The sequence below is a fragment of the Lagenorhynchus albirostris genome, chromosome 6 (genome assembly GCF_949774975.1).
Source record: "Lagenorhynchus albirostris chromosome 6, mLagAlb1.1, whole genome shotgun sequence".
Lineage (NCBI taxonomy): Eukaryota > Metazoa > Chordata > Mammalia > Artiodactyla > Delphinidae > Lagenorhynchus > Lagenorhynchus albirostris.
The window spans coordinates 93,963,061-93,982,774 of record NC_083100.1 but is presented as its reverse complement, the minus strand read 5'-3'; the positions used below and the strand labels follow the sequence as shown (position 1 = coordinate 93,982,774).

The following is a 19,714-nucleotide window of genomic DNA, read 5'->3' as shown; positions in this document are numbered from 1 at the left end:
AGTCCATCCATGTTGTTGCAAATGGTAAGATTTCATCCTTTTCTATGACAGAATAATATTCCATTGTATATGTATACCACCTTTTTTTAATCCATTCATCCATCAATGGATACTTAAGTTGTTTCCATATCTTGGCTATTGTAAATAATGCTGCATTGAACATGGGGGTGCATATATCTTTTTGAATTAGTTTTTGTTTTCTTTGGATAAACACCCAGAAATAGAATTGCTGGATCATATGGTAGCTCTGTTTAAAAATTTTTTGGAGGCACCTCCATACTGTTTTTCCTGCTGGCTGCACCAATTTACATTCCCACCAGGGTTCCCTTTTTTTTATATCCTTGCCAGTACTTGTTTTTGTTTTTTTTTAATTTTATTTATTTATTTTTGGTTGCATTGGGTCTTCGTTGCCTCTTGCAGGCTTTCTCTAGTTGTGGCGAGTGAGAGCTACTCTTCTTTGTGGTGCGTGGGCTTCTCATTGTGGTGGTTTCTCTTGTTGCAGAGCATGGGCTCTAGGTGCGCGGGCTTCAGTAGTTGTGGCACGTGGGCTCAGTAATCGTGGCTCATGGGCCGTAGAGCGCAGGCTCAGTAGTTGTGGCGCGCGGGCTTAGTTGCTCCACGGCATGTGGGATCTTCCCAGACCAGGGCTCGAACCCATGTCCCCTGCATTGGCAGGCGGATTCTTAACCACTGCGCCACCAGGGAACCGCTTGTTTTTCTTTTCTTTTTGATGATAGCCACTCTAAAAGGTATAAGGCGATTTGTCATTGTGGTTTTGATTTACATTTCCCTGATGATTAGTGATGTTGAGCATCTTTTCATGTACCTGTCAACCACTTGTATATATTGATCTCTTAATGATAATAGAAAAAATACATTCGAAATCCAAGAAGAGAGCATATTTAACAGGGGTAATGGGGTGGTATTTGAGATAAATCTTCAAAATAAGAATCCATTGCTATTCTGTGATGGCAGTTGAGTGTAGGGGAAACATTCCAGGTAATGGAAACAAAGTACTGATCAGTAGGGGAGATGAACCTTTGAAAAGAAGGTACAAAAAGTATATGTAATGCAATCTTTTTTGAGGATAGGATGAGTAAATGGATGGATGGAATAGTTCTGGAAGAATGACCAAGAAACTGTTGGCAGTGGTTTCACTCTAGTGCCTGGGGATACCAAGGCAAAATATTGTTTTGTTTCCTTTCTTCCAAGGACATTAAGAAAAGAAAGAAGAAAACTGTATTTAAAGACCTTTAGAGCTTAAAAATCACAGCTCTGGGTTCTTTACAGTATTTGATGCTGCTTCTACATAACTAATTTTGATTTCAGGGGTAGGAGGGTGGAGGTGAGGTGAGAAGATGAAAGAAATTTTTGTTATCTAAACAGTAAACAGGTTATGGGTTGGACTTCAAAATTTTTTTTTTTTTTTTGTGGTACGTGGGCCTCTCACTGTTGTGGCCTCTCCTGTTGCGGATCACAGGCTCCGGATGCACAGGCTCAGCGGCCATGGTTCATGAGCCGAGCCGCTCCGCGGCATGTGGGATCTTCCCAGACCGGGGCATGAACCTATGTCCCCTGCATCGGCAGGCGGAATCTCAACCACTGTGCTACCAGGGAAGCCCTAAAATGTTTTAAATCTTTTTTTTTTATTGCTGTTTTGGGGGATTTCTTGAGAATGTTCATAAAAATAAGCATTCATAACTGTTTACATAGAGTTAAAATAAATTAGGCAAATGAGTAATGCCTTTTATAAATTTATTTAAAAAATATTATTAAATAAAAATACATTGGGGAGTGAATAGGGTAGGAATTTTCAGGAGGCAAGATCACCAATTTGACCTTAACATTTTTGTAAATTTTGGCTACAAATCTGTGGTTTTTAAAGGACTTGTCAACTAAATGAGAAGTTTTCATTACTGTGGGATACCGTAGCAAGAATAAGCCATTTTCTGATAATTTTGTGATTCCTATCTAATATGTTATTGAGTAAAAGAATATAAGAATTCCTTAATTAGGATACTAGAGTAAACCGTGTTCTCAGCACAAGTACATCATGGCTGATAATTCTTTTCCTGACATTTAGGGAATCAGTTAAACTTTATCTTTCCACATTAGTGGACTTAATGTTATCTGTTAATTAACGCAAGATGTCAGTGCTGGCTTTCATCTTTTATTTTTGAAAGCTAACTTTTAAGACAAACCTGTTATTTAATGTTTTTTCTTTGTGATTTCAGTAAACTGCTCCTAATTTGTAAAGAATAGAGAGAAAATAGTAGATGAATGATGGAAATTTTTCACCAAATGAAGGAAATACAGGTTGTTATAGATTCAATTGCCATTTAAGAAAGAAAGAAAGACCTGTGGTTCAAGCCTAATTTCCTTCAGGGAAATTTTTTCATGTTTCTCAAATAATAAATTTTTGTATTCTGACATTTTCCCCTGTTTAATGGCAGTTATTCTTTTTTTTTTTTTTTTTTTTAAGGTATGGACTCCGAGAGTTTGTGGTGATCGCCCCTGCCGCAAATAATGATGCTGTTCTCAGTGAATCTAAGTGCAATCTTCTTCTGAGTTCTGTGTCTGTTGCTTTGGGAAACACTGGCTGGTAGGTGGACATTTCGAAAAACCTTGAGATGAGTTTAAGAACTATTCTAAATTATAATTTATGAGGGAAAATGATTACTGTTAGGTTTTTGATTATGATTAAGATTAGTACTTGTACATTATTATATTGGAATAAGGTATATAAGGACAAACTCAACAAAACCTTTAGGGAAAGCATTTCTAAAGGGAAACTTACTGAAATATTACATGAATATTTAAAATGGAGAATAAATGGTATATTTTTGTATTTTGCTTCCAAATGTTTATTTAAATTTTGGTGCAAAATCTAATTTTAAAACTTGATGACAGAGCATCGCCTTGTTCAGCCTCAGCTAGGAACATGCATTCAGGTAACTCAAATTTTTTGTTTCTCTGCACATGTCTTCAAATGCTTTGAAAGTGCTACGAGTATTGATTTTGAGATTACAAATAGATTTTAGTGAGTAGGCTAATTTGCGGTTATGGAAATCTTTGAATAAGGAGGAGAACTATGTCCTCAAATGATAAAGTACAAAATAATTCACCACTAGTGTGGGTTTAATTTATATTGCTTAATACCTGTGAATCAAGTTTTATTATGATCTTGGAAAGCCTCATATGATAGGATCACTTTTATTCAAGAAAATTTTTATTCTGCTTTTTTATGACTTTCAGCCATTTTAAAATAGTTTTCTGACTACAAAGTGCCACTAAGTGATAATTTCTTCAGTTTATTAGTGTAAGGAGAAAAGGAACTAAGTGTTTTTGTTTTAAATATAAGTCTGTGGAGTATTCCTTGTTTAGTGCTTTTAAATAGTTGAGATTAAAATAATGTAATAGTGGAAAAACTTGAGATTTAGGAGTTATTCAGTGTTTAGTGAACTTACAGTCTATTCCTTTTTAATTATGCCCTATAGCCAGGTGCCACTCTTCGTGCAAATTCATCAGAAATGGCGAAGAACGTATGTGGGAGAATGTCAGGGTCCTGGTGTCCGAACTGATTTTGAAATGGTTCATCTTCGAAAAGTGCCAAATCAGTACACTCATTTATCAGGTCTGCTGGATATCTTCAAATCAAAGATTGTGAGTTGGCATTGATATTTTCAGTCTTATAAAAGCAGTAATTTGGTAATTTTATCGATTACATAGAAATATTTCTAATGTTGAAATGTAATTACTTAGAAGAAAGATGTAATTGACTACATAAATTACTGTGTTGTTTCAACAAAGAGTCCAATTAGATTTTTAGTGTACTAATGCTCTGATTTTGTTTGTTCAGTTTGTTAACATTTATCCCCTACGTTATTAACTCTTTATACTCCTTTTCCTCTAATGAGTAATGTTGCCAACTTCACCACATGAGTGAGCTTCAGCATAGTTGCTTGTTCAGGGCTCTGACTATGAGTAACTGAGATGTGAACTCTTTGGGTTCTGAATTGCTTTTTTTCCCCCAAGGGTCTATTTAATTTGATGTTTAAGATTAATCAGTCTTATATTCTATGACTGAGAACAGCAGGGCTGAATTGGATGTGCTCAGTATATCTTTGGTGTTTTTTAAAAACACTATCACAGAGATATGGATGATTTGCCTGTGCTACTCTGGGGGAAGAATTAGGGTCTAGATTGAGGAGCTATTTGTGAATACCTCTAGAAAAGAGAGCAAAACAAGGTAAGTAAGTGGTGGAAGGGATTCTCCACTTAGAGAAGTAGTTCCCTTGAGTGATTAAGTTGACATCCGTTACACTAAAAGTGATCAAACTTGATTAACAAACTGATATTAGATATCTCCTGGTATGGTACATTGAATAGGATATATCATCTGTGTTGCATTCCTGCTAAAAATGTTTAACATAAATCGAAACATGAGGAAACAATCACATATTTCCAAAATGAGCCATATTTTATAAAGTAAAGCCCAGACTCTTTAAAAATGTCAGTATCATGATAGGCAAAACAAAGGTTGGGAGCTGTTTAGCCTAAAGGAGACTGAAGTAACATAACATGCATGATCCTTGATCAAAACAAAATAGCCACAGAGGACGCAATTGGGACAGTTGGGGCAATTTTAATATGGACTATATGTTAGAAAATAGTATCAATATTAAACTTCTTGAGTGTGATAACCCTTATTCATAAGAATTACATGCTAAGTATTTAGGGGTGAATTGCCATGATGCCTACAACTTACTTTCAGATGTTCAGCCAAAAAAATTATTTATGTAAATATATGATAGTATGTGCGTGTATCAAAATGTTAATTGGTGAACTTGGTGAAAGTCATACCGGTATTCATTACGCTAGCTTTGCAACCTTTCTGAAGGTTTGCAAATTTTGAAAAGGAAAAAAATGTGAGAAAAAACGCTGAAATGTCTTTTTTAACATACATTGTTTGTAGAAAGATATTTAGGATTAGAATTTAATTTCATAAAAAATATGTTTTCAATTTTGAGGCCATAAATAGCAGGGTGGTAGGATTATCACCACCCAGATAAATCCGTTTGATATTTTTTAAAAAGTCTGCATATACTGGGTTAAGAAATTTAAGTATAAACTTCTCTATACCCTTAGTCCCTTTCCTCAAAATAACTATTGTTAGCTGTTTCTTGTGATTATCTCTATTAAAAAAAGCATAGAAGCATATCTTTTAGAAAGTTCCATGTCTGTATGTAACTTTTTTTCAGAACCTTTCTGGACTCTGAAATGCTTTAAGTACTGCTTAATTCTACACGTGTTGCTTTGAGAAATTTTTGAAAAAGTCAAGTATGCGTTATTTCTACCCCATTAGTTTTACTTTGTTCTCACCAGAAGTCTTCAATTATATTTAATTATTTTAGATCAAATTCTAGTCAGATGCAAATATTAATGCTTTATTCCTCTTCTTAAAAAACATTAGTGAACGTTATTTTCATGGATCTTTTATGTCACTCTTATGTTACGCAATTTCTCTTTACTGAAACTGGGGACCACCTTGATCTGTGGAGCCTGACTTTCATTATGACTATTTACTAATTGTACTTAAAAAAAAAGTGTTCTTAATCAGTTTATCACATCATCTGTCAGAACTTTCACAAACCTCTTGTCTAAATATGAAACATTTCTCAAAGTTGATTTGATAGAGTTGAACTTAAGATAATTGAGACCTGGTTTGGGTACTTTAGTTGTTTTACATAGTTAAAGCTACCCAATATGTGGCTCTCTTATACTTTCTTTATAAAGCTATCTTTAAATATTACTCTTTAAATCTACTAGAAGTGTTCCAAGGCACTCACCCTCCACTAGCAGCTTATTTCATTTTCACATGGATCTAATTATTAGAAAAGGCTTCATTGGCAGGGTGGCAGCAGAGGGTGCTTGTCCTTGGAATCACATAAAATTTAAGTTTAAATCCTCTTTTGCCATATAATCCTCTAAGTATTTGAAAACTCTCATACCCTAGTCTTTCCTTTTTCAGTTTAGACATTCTTCATTCTATCAGATGTTCCTTATATTTCATAGTTTTATATTCTGATTGTTGTTTTGGATATTTGTCTTTTTTAGAACTACATTTCTTCATGTTCTGGGGAAATTTTGTTTGCAGGCTCATTTGAATGAAGGCTTTATTTACAGTTTTTAACTTTCTCTCCCATCCTCTCTAGTGGTTTTGTAATTTTTGTGGTTGCTCCTTACCTGCAGAATATTTCAGACACTGGTCTTAAAATGGTGTTTGGAGCCTTTTGCTCCATATTGATATTGGGGTATTGCACATTGAGTCTTGGACTCACTGGATTGCTTGCTTGGGTCATGAGAGTGGGTTTGTCCCCCGCTCACACAACTTTCCCTAGCCCCATACCTTCCAACAAAGCCACTGCATGAAGCAGGAGTGCCCTGCCCCAGCGTCTGCCTTAAGCCGAGAGTCTTACAGTACCCTCATTCTGGGCGGAGTACTTTTGGTTCCATTTAATGCAGTCTGTAATCCTGGCTCTCACTGCCTTCGTCTGCATGTGGAACTCAGCAAGCATATGCCTTGAACCCCATTTAACACTTTGGATTTTCTGTACCTTTTATAAGGCCCACAAAGATATTCATGTGATGTTTGGTCCTAGACATTTCTTTTTGGTCATCTCTTTCTGTATTTGTCTATATTGCTATGTGACTGGAGCGGAGGTTATGTGTCAAAGTGACCTTGTTATGGTTTCTAGATCATTTACACCCAATTACAGGTGAATGCTCATTTGATATCTAGACCTGAGTAAAAAATAAATATTCCTGACCAGCCAGAATCTTACCTTGCTTGTCTAGGACACAGCAGCCCAAAACTGAATTATTCGCTTTTTTTTTTTGGCAGCTACCTTATTTTGTGACTTGAGATTGAGTTTGTATTCAGTTAAAGTTACTAATGACTCTGGAAACTGGGTAGATATGCAGAATACTATTGAATCTACATTTTCACAAGCTTACTAGGTCATTCCTATGCATATTTAGGTCCTATTTCACATTAATATAGGTTAACCATTATTAAGGGAAGCTGAAATTGTGGGATGTTTGGATGATATTATTAATTTTTATGATTTTTAATGAATATAAAGATAGATCTAAATTTTCTGATTCATTAATATAAACTACATGAGTGGCCATTTGTCACAGTCTAAAATTCTGGTTAAATATTTAAGACTGGCTTTAATTTGAGTTTATTTTCATTTAAAAGAAAGAAAAGACATCATCTTCTCAAACCTAGTGTTATACTTTATATAATAGTTTTACCTTATTTAAAAAATGAGTCACATTTTTTTCCACATTCAACATGGCTGAAGAGAATAGTAAGAAATTTGTTTGTATAATTAAAATTGTATAAGATATTTTGAAAGAGCACTTTACATAATAAAATTTAATATCTCTTTTCCTGGTAGTAGTTTAAACAGCTTTATTTTAATGTAATTTGCTCTCTGGCATTAATTCATCTCTTGAGCTTTTAAGCTGTGAGAATTTCTCCCATGAAAATGATTTCCTAAATTCTGCACCTTTGGCTCTAATAACTTAGTGACTTTGTTTTCCTTTTTAATGGCTAGAATATCATACATTTTTCATGGCTAGAATGTGCGTGCCATATCTAACACTAATCTGAAAATCCACATTTCATGAAGGTAGTAATTTATCCATTCCAGTAGTTTGAAATTTGGTTCTGGTATTTACAAGGGTACTAACATTTACATGGTATTGTCTTTGCATTTATTTCCTAGGGATGCACTTTAACTCCATTGCCTCCAGTTAGTATTGCTATACGGTTTACCTATGTACTTCAGGATTGGCAGCAGTATTTTTGGCCTCAGCAGCCTCCAGGTGAGATAATTTAGAACTATATTTAACTTACTGAATATAAATGGAGAGAAAATATATTCAGAAATTAAAACTGTTTAACAATGTGTTTCAAGTGTTTGAAATATTTGTAACTCACTTTAAATGTAATATTGCTGATTTCTTTGCCTTTATCATATTTTTTCTCTTAAAAAAAGCTGTGTAGGTTGTTCTAGAGACAGAATTATTCTATACTTGACAATCTGTTTTTTTTTTTTTTGGTGGTACGCGGGCCTCTCACTGTTGTGGCCTCTCCCGTTGTGGAGCACAGGCTCTGGACACGCAGGCTCAGCGGCCATGGCTCACGGGCCTAGCCGCCCTGCGGCATGTGGGATTTTCCCTGACCGGGGCATGAACCCGTGTACCCTGCATCGGCAGGCGGACTCTCAACCACTGCGCCACTGGGGAAGCCCTGACAATCTGTTTTTGAAAGCTAATATTATTTATAAAGCATTCCCTTGCCGTGGAACATCGTGTGCTGCAAATTAGTACGTAATGAGTAAAATGTCTACTTTCAGAATATAATAAGAGAAGCCACCCTCATAGGCTGCGAACAGACACGCACAGAACCTTATAGAGAGTAGAGTTTGAAGAAGAGGGCTAAATAAGGAAAGCAGAAAAGAGAAAAAGGTGTATATACATATACACTTACGCTGGGAAGAGCTGTAGAGTATTTTACTTTAACTTGCATTTTTATAAAACTGTGATTAAAATCATTTTACCTACTTAACCATTGATATACTGATTCATTAACAGTCATTAATTATTAGCCTATAATAGGCCGGCTCTGCCAGGACACAGATATGAACAGACATTATCTGAGTTCTAGAAAAGCTCAGCCTGGTGGACTTTTAGCTTAATTAAGTGAGGTTTAGGTTCCTGGATGTTTCTCTCACAAAAAGTGCAATTATATCCAAGTCTATCTAATAAGAAATTTAATATAAACTTATAAAATAATTACAAGGATTTTACTAGCCTGAAAACATTTTCCATTCTACCTTCCTCAAAGAGAAATAAATTATAATAAAATAATATTCTTTACTGTTTATTTTTGTTCCAAAATGGTTGGTTTGTTTATGAGATTGAAAATACTAAATTGATTATCTTCGGATGTTACTAAAATTAATGTAGTACATTTAGCTTTTGGTGGTTATATATACTACTGTTTTATTTTATATACCACTGAATAATTTGAAAGTAATGTGCAGTAAAAGAACTCCATCTAAACTACAGCAGAGGGAAATAAAAGCTAAGCTGAGATTTATATTAGAAGACTCAAATGTTTGTTTTGGTAATTTTAGTTTCCAGACAACAGTACGCCTTTGTTAATGTTCTATTGCTAGTTTTTTAAAATGGGCATCAAAATATTAACCTTCTTTCTCAGTGGATTGAAAACCATATAAATTTTTAATATTTTCTCTTTTAAGGGGAAGGGACTGAACATGTAATATGGGCCAGACACTGTGCCTGGCATTTTATATACTGTTTCAGGTAATTCCCATTTACCTATGAGACAAGTATTGTTATCTTTCTTAGAGAACAAAAGTAACTGGCCCAAGGCCACATGGTCACCAGGTGATAAAGTTCACATTTAAATCCTGGTCAAACTCCAAGTCCCATCATCCTTTCATTCTACAGTGTAGCTTTTCAACTTTTAATTTGAGTAAAAATTTTGTACAGTTATAGTCTATTAATAATTTTTAGCTTACTGGTTTAAAAAATGTGCTTAGGACTTCCCTGGCGGTCCAGTGGTTAAGACTCCATGCTTCCACTGCAGTGGGGGCATGGGTTCAATACCTGGTCAGGGAACTAAGTTCCTGCATGCAGTGCGGCGTGGCAAAAAAAAAAAAAAAAAGTGCTTATTGTAAATTTTGAACTCTTAATTCACATCTTATAGTAAAGCTAGTCATTGTGATCTTTATTGTAAGCATTCTTTAGTTGGAAAAATGGAATGAATTGACTTGAGAAAATTTACTGAATCAAGTAATTGAGCCATATTTAATAACTAATTTTAATAATTTAGTTAGGGTGTAGATAATTGTCAAACATAATTTTGGCAAATCTGGGAGTGTTCATAACTCAACAGTAGACTTTAATTTTAGAAATTCTTAGTGTAGTGTGAATAATTAAAAACAACCATCTATTATTTCAAAGGGAAATGTTTTTGAAGTCGTTTAGAAGTGTTTATTACTTCTTCAAGAGGGATGGAGCTAAGGGGTGATATACCCTCTAAATTCTCCTCTAATCTCAGATACCATTCATAATGGAATGGAAATTCTTTTCTGAACTTCAGATATTTCTGTGTACTGTCAGCTGATATAAGGTTTTATTAATGATGACTAATTTGGGCTATTCAGAAATTATTGACAGCAAAACTGATGAATGTAGGTTGATGATTAAATTTTTTAATACTCAGATAATCTTTCTTTTAGATGCTATTAATCACATTCTGAGAAAATGAAAAGAAATTTACAGGAATATTATTCTCTTGAGTGATATTTAAGGACTATTTCCGAAGAGTAAAATTTAGAGTGCATAGCTTGAATACAGCACTTTACAAATAGGAATTAAATGTGTCCTTTTACTATAACATTCTTGGGGGAAGTCTTTAATATCTGACTGTTCTCTAACTTGCTATATGTATCTTAATGTAGACACTATTAAAACTTTAATTTCTCAAAGGGCTGACCTACCTAGATTTAAATTCTTATTTCTCCATTTTTGGCTAACTGATGGAAAATTTTTTTTTTTCTTGTTCAGATATAGATGCCCTTGTAGGAGGAGAAGTGGGAGGCCTGGAGTTTGGCAAGTTACCATTTGGTGCTTGTGAAGATCCTATTAGGTGCGAATTTCATTATATCATTTGAATTATGGGACTTTTACTTTTTAAATTATATTGATGTTGATTTTACTGTGTTTTATAATACTGCAGCCTCCTGGAATGAATGTAGTACTGGAAATAGAGACCTAAATGTAACAATCTGTCCATCTTTGTGTTTTTCTCTGTAACTTAAGAAGTAAAAGAGGGTTTAAAGTAATACATAAAATGTACAGAATATAATTTGTTGATTATTCCATATAGAAGTGGTTCTTGGTATACTTTGGGGGAAATATTTTAAATATTGAAAAGCACAGACAATATTTTAGAGTTTGGGTGTCAGAAAGACATTTTTTTTTTTTGGCACGTGGGCTCAGTAGTTGTGGCTCTCAGGCTCTAGAGCACAGGCTCAGTAGTTGTGGCACACGGGCTTAGTTGCTCCGCAGCATGTGGGATCCTCCCGGACCAGGGCTCGAACCCATGTCCCCTGCATTGGCAGGCAGACTCCCAACCACTGGGCCACCAGGGAAGTCCCCAGACAATATTTTATATAACAAACTTTCATATGTCCATGACCCAGAATTAACAGTTGTTTTCATTTTTCGTGGCCACTTCTTCAAAATACAGAAATTAAGAGATAAGTAAGAGACACAAGTGTGACCTTATAGGTTACCCAGTTGCTTTTCTAGAAGAACTACTGAACTTAAAAAAAAACTGTTTCACAAGAAAATGCAGGGGTTGAAAAATTTAATCACTGATAGCAAAATATTTGGAAAATATAAATGGTGCAGATATAAAAACTGTCTCATTTTTTAAACTATTTGGTTATTTAAAAAAATATATTCACATGTATACATATATCTTTAATACTCTCACATAAAGGTAGAAATAATAATACTTTTAACTTAAAAATCATTTAAGGGAGACAATAAAGTGAGTATCTTTTAAAATTGATATTTATTATATGTGCCTGGCACTATACCAAGTAAGGAAGATACCTAAGTAAATAAAACAGACAGTTTCTGCCTTCTTGGCATTTACAGTCTACTTAAAGGAAGTAGACGAACTAATCACCTAAATAAACATACAATTACAAATTGTGGGATAATTTGAAGGAAAAGTACAGGATGTAATGACAGTAAAATGAGGAACTAGTTTAGATTGATATGCCATCAGTAAAGTCTTCTCAAAGGAAGTGAAATTTATTCTGAGTGTCAATTAGGGGAGGATTTAGCCAGGCAAAGAGTGAGAGAATGACCATTCCAGGTGGAAGGAACAGCATGTGCAAAGTGCCTTGATGCAGGAAAGAGCTTGGCGAGTTTACTGAAGAAAATAGAAGGTGGCTATCATGGCTAGAATGTAGTGAGCAAGGGAGAAAAGGTGTAAGGTGGATTACAGATATATTTGTGGCCCTCCAACTGGTTGATTTATTTGAATTTCACTTAGGGAAAATTTTAGGGGGAGAGAAATAAATTGACCTGGTAGAAATCTGAAGGTTTAATGATTAAATATTTCTTCCAAATTTATATCATGATGTGGAGTCAGTCAGCAAAGGAACAAGTGATTGAAGAAGAACACAGAAATAAGTTGAGGATAAGATGGTGTACATTGGCAGACCATTTAAATCAAACAGTGATTAGCAAATGTTGTGGGCACTATGCTTTTGAAAAGGCATCTTTGGTAGTGGAAGAGGAAATGAAGAGGCTTTTTCCGGTGTCTTCTCTCCTTGTCAAAGAAATTGTTCTATAGTTAGAGGGAGAGGCGAGGCCATAGTCATAAAAACTTAGGAACTGAATCTGCGGTTCATACCTAAAAATATTCAGGAGTGTATAGTTTTAAACCTCTAACCATTCATGTCCTCTGATATCACATACTGTTTGTGGTCATTTTTTTTACATTAAAAAGTAGTTTTATTTAAAGTAATAAATTCACGTTCAGTGGAAAAAATTTAGATAACGTTAAAAAAGGCAAAAATCATATGTTTAGTAGTCAGATTGTTTAGTTGCAAATGGTACTCGTCAACTCTAATTCAAGCAAATAATCAGTTTATTGGAAACGTATTTGGTAACTCAGACTCAGAAGTTTAATTGGGTCCATTGTAGAACTGGGCTCAGAAAATAGGCTTGAGCCAGTGGTGCCTAGTTGTCCGGTTCATAACCAAGGTTACACTGCATTGTTGTGTAGTGCTAGCCCTGCTCTCACAGTGAATTCCTAACTGTACTTGTAGATTCAGTGTCTCAGACAGGAGTTGCTAGTTAGTTGAGCATCACCAAATATCAGAGAAGTGAAATAATTGGCTCTTTTGGCTTCTGTATTCTACAAACATAAGAAGTGAGTTCAGAATCTAGACAGGAAAAAAACAATCAGTAAATTCATAACCCCCCTAGTCATAGGTGATCACTGACAACAGCTTGTTATATGTGCTTCCAGTATTTTTCATATGCATGAAGTAGGTATATATATGTACATGTTTATGTATATATATGCAACAAGGGCTCCCAACACCACCCTTAGGTTGATTTGCTAGGAAGACTCACAGGACGCAACCATAGTTGTGCTCATGCCTATGATTTATTACAGCAAAAGGATACAATGCAAAAAATGGCAGAGGGAAAAGGCACATAGGGTGAGGTCCAGAGAAAACCAAGGACAAGCTTCCTCTCCCAGTGTAGTCACACAGGACACGTTTAATCCTCCCAGCAATGAACTGTGACATGTATGAAAGGCTGTGTACCAGGGAAGCTCATTAGAGGCTCAACACTTGGGGTTTTTAATCAGAGACTGGTCATGTAGGCACCCTCTGCCTAGCATGTACCAGAAGGAAACCAGATGTTTGCATAAACTGTATTGTTTGCACAGGTAATTTAGGCAGAGTGAACCATTCTTATCAGGGAAAGGTAGGAATCCTCCTGAAATTCAAGTTTCCAGATGTCAAGCCAGGGGCCAACCTTGCAAGTAGGCCTTTCTAAGTATCAGGCCTGCTATGATAACTCTTTTCTGCACAGTATTTTTGTACATTTTATAAATGTTTGTCATCTTGTACATTTTTTGTGGCTTGTTTTTGATTTTATAATTTCACATGAAAACTTTCTGAAATTTAATATTCATCTATAATAAGAGGTCAGCAAACTATGACCGGTGGACCAAATCTGGCCAATATAGCCTGTTTTTGTATAGGTAATGAGCTAAAAATGCTTTATACATTTTTAAGGGTTTTAAAAGAAAAAAAAACAAGAATATAACAGAAACTACATGGTCCATAAAAAGCCCCAAATACTTACTTTCTGGTCCTTTGTAGAAAAAGTATGCCAATCCCTGATCTGTATCATGGTGTTTTCAAAATTGAGATATAATTTATGTACCATAAAATTCACAATTTTAAAGTATACAGTTTAGTGTTTTTAGTGTTTACAGAGTTGTACAGCCATCATCAGTATCTAATTCTGGAACACTTTCATTACCCCCAAAAGAAACCCCTCACCTCTTAACTGTCATCCCCTCCTAGGCTCCTTAGGCCCTCTAGCTCTAGACAAATATTAATCTACTTTTTGCCTGTATGGATTTGACTGTTCTGGACATTTCATATAGATTGGGTTATACCATATATGACCTTTTGTGTCTGGCTTCTTAGCATGTTTTAGAGGTTCATCCACATTTAGCATGAGTCAGTACATCATTGCTTTTTGTGACTGTATAATATGCCATGGTATGCAATACTACCACATTTTATTTATCCATTCATCAGCTGATAGACATTTGCTTTACTTATACTTTTGGCTATTATGTATAGCATAGTTTTTTCTTGCAGACATTAACTTTATATGAATGTGCTACCGTTTGCTAAACTGGGTGTTTACAGTTTTATTGTATTATAAATAATGACCACTTTTAACATATATGTACATCTCTGGTTATTTACTGAAGATACAATTCTAGAAGTAGAATTGTTGAGTCAGGATGTATATATACAGTATTAAAGCTTATGGACATATTCTACGTTTTGTTTATTTTAGTGAACTCCACTTAGCAACTACATGGCCTCACCTGACTGAAGGTATCATTGTGGATAATGATGTTTATTCGTAAGTATGTTAAGAGTAGTACTTAGAGGTTCACAAACTTCAGTAGAATAAATTAACTGCCAAGTGGTTAGCAATTTTTCTTTGTATCAGTTTCTGATACAGTTGGTTGTTGTTTTTCTGTTTTTAAAGATCACTTTTTAGACTGATTGATATGTATTATAGATGTGTTTTAAGCTGTGGGCTTTGGAGATAGGGTCCTTAGTTCTGGGAAAATGAGCAATCTGAATCTTACTTGGTTTTAGCAAAGGTGTTTTTAAGCAGTTTGGGATTCAATGCATAATTCTGTTGAACTTTTCTTAGCTGGTAAGAAGCATTTGATAAAGGACTTTGAAGAGATGATGGTTATCAAAATATGTGGGAATAATATTTCATCATTAAATGTCAAATAACAGAACATCCATGTCATATACTCCTGGGCAATACAAAATTGCACAGGAAAAAATTGAAAATTACAGCGAGCACTATCCTGGAAGAACATGGAGAAGGAGGAACATAATTTTAGTACAGTCTCATGGTTGATGCAGAACAGTGAGAAATAGATGACTTTTTTTTAATAATTAAAATAAATGTGTTGTATTTTCTGACAGTAAAAGTAACATGAACTTTTAAAATCAGATGATTTAGATGAATAAATTAAAAGAAGAAAGTAGGGCTTCCCTGGTGGCGCAGTGGTTGAGAGTCCGCCTGCTGATGCAGGGGACACGGGTTCGTGCCCCGGTCCGGGAAGATCTGACATGCCGCGGAGCGGCTGGGCCCGTGAGCCATGGCCGCTGAGCCTGCGCGTCTGGAGCCTGTGCTCCGCAACGGGAGAGGCCACAACAGTGAGAGGCCCGCATACCGCAAAAAAAAAAAAAAGAAGAAAGTAAAGACTACCTACAATTCCATTACTTAAAAAATAACCAGTTAGCATTTTGGGGGTATATCTTTTTAAGGTATAAATTTATATATTAATTTGCTTCATTCATTTAATACCTTTATTCATTTAATAAATGTAGATCTGTGTTGTCACTTTTTAAATTGCTGCATAGTATTCCGTTAAGTGAATGCACCATAATCTGATTAACTGAGAAAATGGGGCACTTTTGATCTTGTGGAAATTTTTATAGTTTCTTTTTTTATTAATAAATAATGTAACAAAAAGCAGATTAAAATTATTATGGATTCTTGCTTGTTTCTCATTTCATTGTCTTTATTCCTAAAATGTAATTCTCATTAGATTATCATTGTATGTTGCCTGTCAGGATCATTCTTATGTTTTTTGATTAGTTTGTTTTGTTTTTCCTTTTGTGCTTTTTTTGTCTATGAAGTTTGATGTCTTAAGGTTTTATTTTTTTTAACTTATCTAAATGGTCTGCATATGAATAACAGTAAGTTTAAGGGAGGCAAAATGGATTGCTTGTCCTTCTGTATAATGTTTTTATTGGACTGCATTTTGGTAAATGTATGAGTCTTGCAGATTGCCATAAATAGGATCTTGTGTTTATTGTTTTGCCTTTTAGTGATTTGGATCCTATTCAGGCTCCCCATTGGTCTGTTAGAGTTCGAAAAGCTGATAATCCTCAGTGTTTGCTAGGTAAGATATTTATGTTCCTTTCCTGAAATAACACAAATCTGTCTCTCCTCCAGATCAGGAACACTGAATGTATTCTTTATACTTTATTTCACCTATCCAAAAAGTATTTTTTATTTTTATTGTTTTACATTGTGACCTCCTCGGGTCTGTTAAAGTTCGAAAAGCTGATAATCCTCAGTGTTTGCTAGGTAAGATATTTATGTTCCTTTCCTGAAATAACACAAATCTGTCTCTCCTCCAGATCAGGAACACTGAATGTATTCTTTATACTTTATTTCACCTATCCAAAAAGTATTTTTTATTTTTATTGTTTTACATTGTGACCTCCTCGGTTAACTCCATTACTAGCAGACTTGCTTTCTTGTCATTTGGGTTTTTTGGCCTCTCCCACTGCGGAGCACAGGCTCCGGATGCGCAGGCTCAGTGGCCATGGCTCCACGGGCCCAGCCACTCTGTGGCATGTGGGATCTTCCCGGACCGGGGCACAAACCCGTGTCCCCTGCATTGGCAGGCGGACTCTCAACCACTGAGCCACCAGGGAAGCCCCAAATCTTTTTTCTGATAGAGGAAAAGAGGTGTTAATAATCTTGTACACATCATAGGGATATCTGAAGAAGTCAGTGGAATAACATAAATAGAAATACTTTGAAAGCTATCCATTGGTATTCAGATCCTATTATTATATCCCATGTCTAGAATTATCTTTCCCTTCCCATTTTTGTAGGTAATACCTCTTTCATGAAATCTTCTGAACCTATCTCCTCTTTCCAGTCTTTTTCTCTTATATTTAGTACACATGAAAATTATTTTCTCCATTTCTGTGTTCATCCATGCCACCTTTATTTCATTTAACCTGATAAATTACCATTCAACCTAGGAGTTACTGATGACAATATTAGGGCATTTCTCTAAAGCATTTTTTCTTGGGCTCTTTATCATTCATCATGTGCTGTTTATTAAATGCTTATTAGCACTGCCATCTGTGCTAACTATATAATAGTGAACACAAAGATAAGGTAAAATTCCTGCCATCAGTGAATTTGTCTTGGGGTATAGGGAGATAGTAGAGGGTTTATATCAAGAGTTTGAGTTGGATAGACCTTGTTTGAAATCCTAGATCCACCAGTTTGAGCAAGTTTCACAATCTCTTCCAGTGTCAGTCAGATAGAGGTAACAATAGTACATACTTCAGAGTGTTAGTAAGAGGATCAAATAAAATAAGATCATGTACGTGTGTGTATGTGTATCACATTTAACGCAGTGCCTACTATAATGAGTATTCAATAAATGGTTTCTCTTGCTTAATCATTGATTTACTAAATTATTAAATTTAGTCACTAAATTTCTTCCTAGTTCCTTATTATTCCTCAGCCGCTGACTTTTGTGATAATTACAGAGGACCTTAGAATTAAAAGTATTCTTCTCATTTTAAGCTTCTGCCCCTTAATCTCACCCTGTCTCTTTAACTTTATGTTTATATGACTAGATTATAGGATTATGTAGTCATATACTACAATAAGCTATAGTCATATAGTTTATATGACTAGATTATAGGATTTTCCTACTTGTCTGAAGAACTCCAGAAAATGTTCCAGGTTTATTCAGAACTAGTTGGTGAATTCTCAAACTTGGATATAATTAGTATATTGTATTGTCTAATAATTTTAGTACTGATGGTTCTTGTTAAGATTTAATTTCTTTGTGCAAACGTATCTCATAGAAGCTCTTTAGAAGATATCAAACCTTTTCCCCCTTTCTTATAATGACACAAAGCATATCATTAACATGCAGTTGAAGCTGAAATAACTTCATCCTACATGATTTTTTAATCCTGTAGAAACATGTCTTTAGAATTTATTTTTATTTTTCTAATGGATTCAGAATTCTAGTAGGGTGGCAGCTAGGGAAAGAAGACCACTACATATATATAGTAATATTCTTGTTACTTGTACAACTTAATGAGAATAGATACTATTTGTCTTATTCAGGCAAATAGTAACTGCTTAATATATCAGGTTCAATTATTTTTTCCTTTCATTCTAGAAGTAATTCTAAGGAAAAACTTTTACTATCCTGGACTATGGAGAGAAAGCAAGGCTACCTTTTAAATAGGATTACTTTTTGGATTGGGTAGAAAAACTGGTTCTTTTTCTATCATATCTTAGCTAATAGCTTTTGTGAAAAGACATGTACTTTTATTTATAGGACTGATTTCTTTCAGTTACGTTTCAAAAATGAGTAACATTTTTTTCTATGTAGGTGATTTTGTCACTGAGTTTTTTAAAATTTGCCGTCGAAAGGAGTCAACTGATGAGATTCTCGGACGATCCACATTTGAGGAAGAAGGAAGAGGTGACACCTTTCTCTTTTTTTAAAACTTATTTTCAAATGTTCCAGCAACTTTTCATCTATTTTTCTAATTTGAGTTATGTTGGGGAAGCAAGTTTTGATGAACTAGGCAGCTACCATTTTCTCCAGGCTATATATACCCTGAGTTAAAACATTGTGTGATTAATAAGTTCTTTCCACCAAAAATGTAAGATATTTTGAAAAGAGGTTTATTTTTGAAGTTCCCTGGGCAGAAATTATGTTACACCTTTGTCAATCATGCATCCATATAAAGCTGAACATGTGTATTAGTAAAAAGTCACTAATGAAAAGAGTGACTAAAATATTCTGTACAGTCATCAGTATATTCATCACTTTAACCTGCCAAGGTTGGTGATATAATATGTATTCATTTCTATTCTTTTTATAGAAGCTGCTGATATAACTCATGCTTTGTCAAAGTTGACAGAGCCTGCACCGGTTCCAATTCATAAATTATCAGTTTCAAATATGGTACACACTGCAAAGAAGAAAATACGAAAACAGAGAGGTGTAGAAGAATCACCACTGAATAATGATGTCCTCAATACAATTCTCTTGGTAAACTAAATGTAATGTTTTTATATGTCTATATGCACACTCATTTATTCATTATCTATTCAGTCCCATCTATGTGGCAGGCACTGGATTGGGAATATAAAATGAGTAAAACATCGTCTCCACAATGAGTTCCCACTAGTGTAGTGGGAAGAAGGAAAGTAAATAGTAGTTACAGTACCATGTTACATGTGAGAATTCTGGCAAAGGGGCTGTGAGAACACGGCAGAGGGTTCATCTGTCTCTGTCTGAGCAGTGGGGATCAGGGAAAGCTTCATAAAGAGGGACAGAAGGTTTAGAAGCAGAGGAATAGCAGAAGCCTGAGAGAGCATGTTGGACAGTTTGGTGTATGGCAGGGTACTTCTCAGAGGGTGGCCAGGGACGAGGAGAGTAGGAGGTAACCTG

General features: G+C 35.0%; 1 protein-coding gene across 6 annotated transcripts in view; it reads left to right on the top strand.

The window, feature by feature from the left end:
* RAB3GAP1 (RAB3 GTPase activating protein catalytic subunit 1) overlaps positions 1-19,714 on the top strand; it is a 125,404-nt gene that overhangs the window by 67,231 nt on the left and 38,459 nt on the right. For 5 of the 6 annotated variants that reach the window (XM_060152989.1, XM_060152987.1, XM_060152985.1 and 2 more), the window contains 8 exons: positions 2,483-2,602; positions 3,498-3,663; positions 7,797-7,896; positions 10,672-10,753; positions 14,743-14,811; positions 16,311-16,384; positions 18,644-18,736; positions 19,143-19,312. In XM_060152989.1, coding sequence (XP_060008972.1) covers positions 2,483-2,602; positions 3,498-3,663; positions 7,797-7,896; positions 10,672-10,753; positions 14,743-14,811; positions 16,311-16,384; positions 18,644-18,736; positions 19,143-19,312 — 874 coding nt within the window. The remainder of the gene's footprint in view (positions 1-2,482; positions 2,603-3,497; positions 3,664-7,796; positions 7,897-10,671; positions 10,754-14,742; positions 14,812-16,310; positions 16,385-18,643; positions 18,737-19,142; positions 19,313-19,714) is intronic. The other variant, XM_060152988.1, reaches the window with a different exon arrangement.